Source organism: Priapulus caudatus, unplaced genomic scaffold, assembly GCF_000485595.1.
Source record: "Priapulus caudatus unplaced genomic scaffold, Priapulus_caudatus-5.0.1 Scaffold40, whole genome shotgun sequence".
Lineage (NCBI taxonomy): Eukaryota > Metazoa > Priapulida > Priapulimorpha > Priapulimorphida > Priapulidae > Priapulus > Priapulus caudatus.
This window is the reverse complement of record NW_014577101.1, coordinates 271,772-280,269: the sequence shown is the minus strand read 5'-3', so window position 1 is coordinate 280,269 and position 8,498 is coordinate 271,772. Positions and strand designations below refer to the sequence as shown.

At 45.8% G+C, this 8,498-nt stretch overlaps 1 protein-coding gene across 1 annotated transcript in view; it reads right to left on the bottom strand.

Moving 5' to 3' along the window:
• The window catches only part of LOC106820112 (matrix metalloproteinase-21-like), a 33,366-nt gene that overhangs the window by 4,863 nt on the left and 20,005 nt on the right, over nucleotides 1-8,498 (bottom strand). The window contains exons 3-6 of the mRNA XM_014824667.1: nucleotides 6,502-7,255; nucleotides 3,193-3,477; nucleotides 2,623-2,865; nucleotides 1,313-1,491 (exon numbers count right to left, since the gene is read on the bottom strand). Coding sequence (XP_014680153.1) covers nucleotides 1,313-1,491; nucleotides 2,623-2,865; nucleotides 3,193-3,477; nucleotides 6,502-7,255 — 1,461 coding nt within the window. The remainder of the gene's footprint in view (nucleotides 1-1,312; nucleotides 1,492-2,622; nucleotides 2,866-3,192; nucleotides 3,478-6,501; nucleotides 7,256-8,498) is intronic.

Below are 8,498 nucleotides of genomic sequence, written 5' to 3'. Positions count from 1 at the left end.
CGGGTTCCGGTTCCGTACGTAGTACCGTACCGTACCGTTCGTAGTAAACGTTAAACGTAAAAGTAAGTACCGTACCGTACGTCGGTCGGTAGTACTAACAACACACACACACACACACACACACACACACACACACACACACACACACACACACACACAGCTTAGCTGGACGCTTGCGTGCGCACCTATACGGGTTACGGAGGGGATTTGCAACTTCTGTCGGCGACGGGGCGGCAAATCCGCGAGGCCTGCCTCCCCCGCCCACGACAGTACGCAGCAGCCGCGAACAATAGACGCTCCTGAGTGGCAAATTGGACAACAGGCCCGACGCGTTAACAGGAAGCTAGCGACCGCGCGGCGCTGAATCTTTCGACTCTTCTTGCACTCGGGCAGGTGTTTCGAACGTGGCCGCTGTTCGCTGCGGTTAAAGCTAGCTAAGCGGCAAACAGCTAATTGACTGTGGCTAATAGGATGAGCCCGGTGCCCGGTCGCACGCATAACGGCCGCCCTTGTTCCGGGCGGCGCGGCTCTGTGCGGACTCCCGCTTGAAGACGGCCGCAGAAGTCAACACGGTTGCCGGCATTTATCCTGATAAACATACTCCGCGAATCGCTTTGATGCTGCCGACTCGGCGAGAAAGCATTGATAAGACTATGGCGACAACGTATGCGGTTTAGGGAGGCCGAGAGACACTCCGCGCGGCTCGGTTATATACTGTGTAATGGCAAACGGACGAATCTATTTATCGTTTAATAATTTTCCTAAGCTCTGTTACATTTGTCTCTAAACTATAACGGCGAGCACCGTACCTTTTACACATTATGTTTGCTATGGACTCGTGCATGTCCTCAGCTGTTTATATCTCTTATATACCTTTACATTATCACTTTACTTCTATTCTATAATAGCAATAAAGCACGCATTCGCAAAAGGAATGCGTTGATACTATCCACATACTTCTCACACGCAGATATAGGCAACTTAAACAGAATCCAGCTAATAATCGCCCTTACTGTTACATGCAGCCAAATACTGACTCTAGATAAGAGACCCATATGCGGTTGCTATTAGCAAGGAAAGACGCGACTGGGTATAAAGCATGGTCTAATCGTTACTCGATCGAACACTTTCTTGGATAATGACTATATTGTATACGTCACTATCAAGCAGACAATTTGTGCAGCACCATTTGTGTGAGCGCATGCGCATAGCGCACAGAACTTTAAATGCAAATATCGTGTCGCCTAACAAACGACGGCAAGGAAGTATAATCGGTTTTCGTGGTTTTTACCTCTCACGTCTAGAAACTCACCTTGTCGCCTTTGAAGAAATACAGGTTTCCATCCCGCCTGTCGAAGAACACAGTATCTATATTGTTTGGGATGCTTGGCGAATTCGAACCGGGAGGCGCTCGAAAATCTTCGGAAATATTGCGAGGATACTTCTCGAACACCTTGTCATTCTCGCTGTCGTATTTCCAATACTGATGACCTGGAAGAAGGCAATGTCCACAGTTCAGGCTAACGTATACGTGCAATCGACGTGATATGTTTACAACCCGTTACGGTCATGGCGAACTGGATTTCCGACCGTTTGCAAAGTGCACTGTTCTATAAATCAACACATTGTGCAAAGACAATTTAACGGGTGGTTTTATTTACATTCGGATGATATTAGATTTGTGCATAATCTAGGTCACTAAATTTAGGCAGCCTAATCAACATTACAATATTTTTAAGAGACAGTGTCGCGATACGACAAACGGGATTTTAGCCATGAGAAATTGAATTGATAACAATTAAGCAACAAGAACTGAATCGATACAAAGAATGTCAAACAAAATTACATCGTGTGTATTATCATCTAGTTTGAGGCCGCAAAAGTATCACAATTAGCAATTTGTTCAAAAATATACGGACCGTGTAAATGCCGATAGTGTGCGGGCGCGGAATACCAGACGCCCGATGTAAAAACCCAGACAGACTATATCAAACAGGTCTTCGACACCCTTGCTGAATGCTACCCGTCGTGTGTACGGGGTTCAGTGTAATTCATATGATAACACGTCTGCTACGCGTTGAGGTTTAATAAGCCAAGTTTGTAACAGAAGATTAACAGTCCGTACACAAACAAAAGTGAGTTTCATACCTGTTACGGCGCATTAGCTCACAAATTGAGAATTATTTTCTCCCACTCCCCACTTCTTGCTACGTCATTTTTCTCTGACCTCGGCGGGCAGGACTGGTTATACTATTCAGTAAATTGGGAATGAAATGTGTAGGGTGTGTGGCTGTAAATGGCCCGCACTCATCCCCCAAAGAAACCAAGTACATAATCACTGAGCCGTGTACGTGATGTAACGCTATTACCAGTCCGTGCCTCTCTACGACGGGATGAGGAAACTATAATATATGTGAGCTCCAATCCTTAAACTATAAGTAACTTAGTATAAACGTAATTCCTAATGCCCCGGCATATGACAACATGCCCACACCTTCTGGACTTGTTAGCCGCTTTTCTTACGAATTATTTTCTTGTGTTAGGCCAGAAGACGTAAATGCTTGGGGCATAAAGGGCCCATAAGGGCGTTGGAGGACATTATAATAAGGGGACTACGCTCACCTTTAAAGAAGTACACTGTATTCTCCGTGTACGTCCAGACATGCGCGTATCCATCGATGTTACTCTCCAATCCTTTCCATTCGGGTTCAATCTTCAGAGGATCACCGTACCGTGTGCGATTGTATCGATTCTCGTACATCCAATATCGATTATTGCGAAACATGTAAGTGTTGTAGATGAACTGGCCGTCGGGTCTTCGTCTGATCCAATCGAACACCGTATCGAATTTTCCGCTGCATACACCTGCGGAAATAATGGGAAAATATCGTAAAAAATCATCTGTGGCTGTTTATAGAATTTTCAGCTGTGAATTTTATCGCATTGACATAAATCAGAGCAAAGAATTCAACCTTGCGAATGTATCTATAGTGTTTTTTTATTATACTCGCGCCTCTGTTTCTATTTTCGTATTTCTCTCGGCGTCGATCTGAGTATATGAAGCCTCGGAAACAATGATTTCTCGGTATATAGATTTCATGAATTCACAGTTTACGAGCGTTCGCGATAAAGACTTCTCATGTACACAATGATCTTAGCAATCTCTAGCAGCACGCCGATGAAAAGACATACCGTATAAAGCTTGAACCTCCTTGCGATCTTCCCATCCCAGTTCGAAATTGGCGTTGGGTATCAACTTCTGATAGATAGCGTACATTATCGAGTAGTTGCGACTGGTGTGCGCCAACCCGAGCACGTGACCGATCTCGTGGACGGCTACCTTCAGCAGGTTGGTGCCTTGGTTGCTGCCGACGGTGAAATACTCGTCGTCATCCAGATGTATGTCGCCCTGTCGCCACGCGTGCGACAGCTGTCCGCCGTAACCATCGAACTTATTCGGGCAGTTGAGATGCTCGCCTGAGGTAGAAATATCAAGATAATCGTCAGAAAAATATTTATTAACCGTCACAATTAACTAACAATCGCAAGAAAAAAACACAATTTAAATATCAACATGAAGTGCGTCGTATAAATGTATTTCTTCCTCTTTTCGGATTATTCATCAAACGTGAAACAGCTTTCTGATGCCGGCCACAGTGTACTGAAATAAACCCGGTGGCAGAACGCGAAAAATAGATAATAAACCTTGCCGATTATTTTAAGTAAGCCATCGTACCATCGTACGACTGAACATCTATCAAACGGCGTGAGACCGTCTAGCTGCGTACACGACGTTGGTAAACCCACGACGGTTACCGTCTGAACACGTGCGCGCGTCTCAGAATGGTCTTTCACCGATAAAAGAAAACGTAAGTGTTTTTGCGTCCAGACTTATATTCGACACCGCATTTTCAAGGTGAAAGGCCAATGCTAGGATAAGGATATATATAGGATATATATATATATATATAAAAAAAAAAAGAGAGAGAGAGAGAGAGAGAGAGAGAGAGATAGATAGATAGCTTGGCTCACATATATATATATATATTTATTTATATATAAATATATATATATATATGGAACATGCTTGTTGGAACATATAACGAACGTATAATAAAACCCAAGGCTTGCATCATAGCGGAGGAAGACATGCCCCTCATCATTCACGTTGTGAGGGAACTACCTTGATAATTGGGGTGTGTATAATAAAAACAGTCGGGCTATAGTGAGAGACGGAGACATCTGGTAGCCTGCTCCTAATAAGTGTTGTACACGCGTCAATCTTCGGCCTACGTCTTTACTGGGAACCAGATGGCGCCGGAGCGTAAGTTACGCTGTAATTGAGTCGACACGTAACACGTGTAGCCCATCATCGCTGCTCACCGCCTTCAGCTTCCTATCGCGAAATGGATGCGCGCAACAAACTGTTGAATGCGCGCGTCGATTTACTTGGTAAGCAATGAGTGATTATATGACTCACTCACAGAATCCGGCTTTACGACTCCCTATCCGGCAAAGCTGAGATGATATTGGACGGACTCATTGTTGCAATTTCAACACAAAATACCAGTAGTAGTTATAAAATACAAAATACTACCAAATGTATATCAAATGCAGCTACGAAGCAACGACTTCTTAGAGTTGATTATTGTAATTGATTGACTGATTGATTGATCGTCTACACGATTGGTCTTGACCGACCAATTGGTCTTATCTGCATCGTATAATAATGTGATATCAGGGATCTAAATATTAACCCGCGTCTGTAAATGTAAACGTGTTAATTTTCGCGCAAATTTTTGGCTACCAAAATCTGAATGCCAAAATTGAAAATTGCCTAAAATATCGACGAGTGTAATTATATAACACATCTGCATGTCTCTAAAACTTGTAACTTGTAACTAACATCTTTGTCACTCAAAATCACGCGTTACGTGCGCGACTCCAGTAATGCAAATACAGTTTCAAAAATATGCAACTTCACGACTTTTGTTTGCGGTTGGATTTATATAGAGCACAGTGGGGACTCAAATCACATCGATTGTTTTTAACATTATTCACAGTGAAAACCGGCGCGCAACACTTCTGAGCGCGTACGACTACGGTCAGAGTAATCCTCAACTCCAGCTGGAGTCAAGTGACCCGATCAGACACATTCACGGCCGCCGTTGTTGCAAATCTGGGGACTCTGCCCCGTCCGCAGTGACTACTTGCTGTAACAACACGACAAACTTGTTCCCCGAGCGATAAGGCCATGTTAACAAGGGTCCGGGCGAAGATGGGGACAACAGCCTTGCGGGTGGAACACTGGCCGTGCCTATTGTCTGCGCGTTAAAAAGCAGTTGGCAAAACAAATTCTATGCGCGGTTTATTTGTGTGGGCGATCAAGAGGCCCGGCCCGCGACAGATTTCCCTAACTAAGTAGTGTTGCAGGCTGAACTACAAGGGGGGATTAGCCGGCAGAGCTTTCCCATGACTAACCTCACAACACCTCATTGACAACGAAGAATAGGCAAGATGGTGGCAATTACTTTGCCGTATTAGGGACCAGATTATGGCCGCGGAGCTTTCACGTTGCGCAAAGGTCTCGCAAATTAATCATTGTTCTTTGCAACAACGTGGCGCACTGATTTGTTTAATGTCTGGCGCCAGTTTTCAGTCGGCTGCTCGTTTTCGCGCAATACTAACGGGCCCGCGCGACCTATTAGGCACCAATAACAGAATTACCACCTACTGCTCTAGGCACGTTGCTGTATCAATGGCAAGGGGCGCGAACATTTGTTGTTGTGATGGACCGGAGGAAAGTTCAGGCACCGCACGACAGCAACGTAAATTTTCTCTCGTCCAGCGAGGACAGATGTAGGCGAGATACGAGGCCAGAGTGTCTAACTTCTTTACTGGCCCTCGCCGATTATCCAACGAAATAGCTAACGCCTGCTAATATAGTAATTGTAGTCTGACTCCGAAAGTCCCGGTAGTTGAGCCCACAAGCAATCTTAACGACTTACGAAGTCAGCCTACGGTAATTAAAATAATTATTCATTAAAAATTATTTTAATCAAATGGCGAAATCAAACCCTACCTTTGGTTTCTAATCCGTACATATTCTAAGATGTATACATAGCCGTAGACTTTTCCGAGGTATACATCGCCAACAGTTGGAAATCTTGTTGCATCAAGACTTTCTACTGGCAACCATCGCTAAATCCCATTGTAACGGAACTTCAGCGGAAAATATCGTTACAAATCCTTTACCGATGGAGCATGGAATAATAATAATAATAAGAAGAAGAAGAAGAAGAAGAAGAAGAAGAAGATGAAGAAGAAGAAGAAGAAGAAGAAGAAGAAGAAGAAGAAGAAGAAGAAGAGGAAGAGGACGACGAAGAAAAAGGAGAAAAAGGAAAAAAAGAAGACGCCGAAGAAGTAATTGAAAAAGAGGAAAAATAACAATAACAATACCAATAACAGTAACAGTAACAATAACAATAATCTTCCCCCCACCTTTTCCGAAGGCAAGCTTAATATCGACCTCGTCGATCGGACTCTGCTTGTCCTCCATGAACACGACGGGTATCACCTCGCTCCACATGCGGAAGGCGAGACCGAGCGCCGTGCGCTGCTTGTTGATGGTCATCTGTGTGCTGTAGCCGGTGTCGACGAGCCGCCACGTGACGATGCGTCGGTTGAACGCGTCTCCCGTGTCCATACCGAGCACCGCCGACCGTTTTCTCCGGGTTCTCCGCAGCTCGCGCACGCGCTCTAGCGAGCGACGCGCCCGCTCGTCGTGCGCGCCACTCTCGAGCTCGCGCATGTGCTCGTCGGCCCAGCGACGTCGTCGCAGCGTCACCTCGGCATCGGACGTCCTCAGCTGCGGTATGAGCAGGCTTCTGAGTTTCGACGGACCGTGCCGCGCCGCGGCGCGCTTCTGCACGAAATGCCGTGAGTTGCTGTCGGCCGCCGCTGCGAGCGTCGCGTTCTCTGTCGGCTGCAGCTTCTGCTCGTCGTCGCGGTTTCCGCATCGCGTCTCGCTCATCATCGTTTTCGTCGCCTCGTCGACAACGCCCGTCTGCGGCAGCTTGTACGTCTTCTGGTACTCTCGCACCGCCTCGCGAATAGCCGCCTCGCCGCACGCGTCCGGACGTCGGCTGTCGGGTGCCGTCGGCAGCATCTCCCAGAGGTTGTCGAGCGCGTAGACGTCGCGCCGCCTACGCCGCTGCATCTTGCAGCGCAGGTAGCCGTACTTCTCTAGCATCGCCTGCGGAAACAAAATGGAGGGGGGTTCACGTGAATCAATACATCGATATCGATATCAATGTCACTTCCAGTGCCAATGTCAATGTCCGAATCATTATCAATATCAATATGAATAATATATAGTAAGGCATGGCCTTTGAGCGACCACCCCGGTTGAATTGCTACTTTTTTTTATAGCGAGCAAATATGATAATTGATGCGTCAGAATTCAAACAAGGGAGCCGGAAACTGAAATGTTGTGCACGAAAGTGAGGCTCCCAGAATTCTGGTATTAGCCAATTTTCTGGTAGGTTACTGGTTGCTTCCATCTCTTTTGCACGCCTTATAACATGTTTCGCCCACCGGCGGTGGTCGTATCAACATCAACATCAACATCAACATCAACATCAACATCAACATCAACATCAACATCAACATCAAAATGAAACAATGGCTGCAATCCTCGGCATAAGGTCGCACGTTATTATTACCTGGTCTTACTGACTTCCACGTTGTGCTATTTTAGTGTCGTGATAGAGAATTGCGATTTCTACGCAACAACACTATCCCCAATAACGTTATATGGCTGCTTCGTGCACTCGCTCTCCTGTCGCTTTGAAGCCCCTAGCAGGCTTACTGCCTTAGGGGCGCGCAGTATATATGTCGCTTCGGCTAACATGAATTAATTTACGATTAATGCAGCGCGGTAGCGTCGGCAAGTGTTACTCTGTTGGCGGATCAAATGTCGTATCGTTGGTGGCACGCCGGAGTTGCGCTTGTAACCATTTATGCAATGACAGCTAGGAGCGTGGTAAAAAGTTTAGCTTTAATTTGAGGATTCGTTCTCGCTCTCTCTCTCGCTCACTCTCTCTCTCTCTCTCTCTCTTACCTGTCTTTATATGTATGTATATATAGAGAAGTATATATGTAGAGATATAGAGTAGAGTATATATATATATATATATATATATATATATATATATATATATAGAGAGAGAGAGAGAGAGAGAGAGAGACACAGAACGTGTGTAGTGTACACGGGCTCTCGTCTTCCCGGTGGAAAGCTTCTGTATTAGATATTCACTTGTATCGGGCGCGCGATAGACGAAGAGTAGCGCTAATGAATACTATAGTTCATAGCATCTATAGCTGAAGCCTTAGATAGAGCCAAGCGGCGGTGGGAGGGAGGGAGGGAGGGAGGGAGGAGGGAGGGAAGGAGGAGGGAGGGAGGGAGGGAGGAAGGAGGAAGGAGGGAGGAGGAGGGA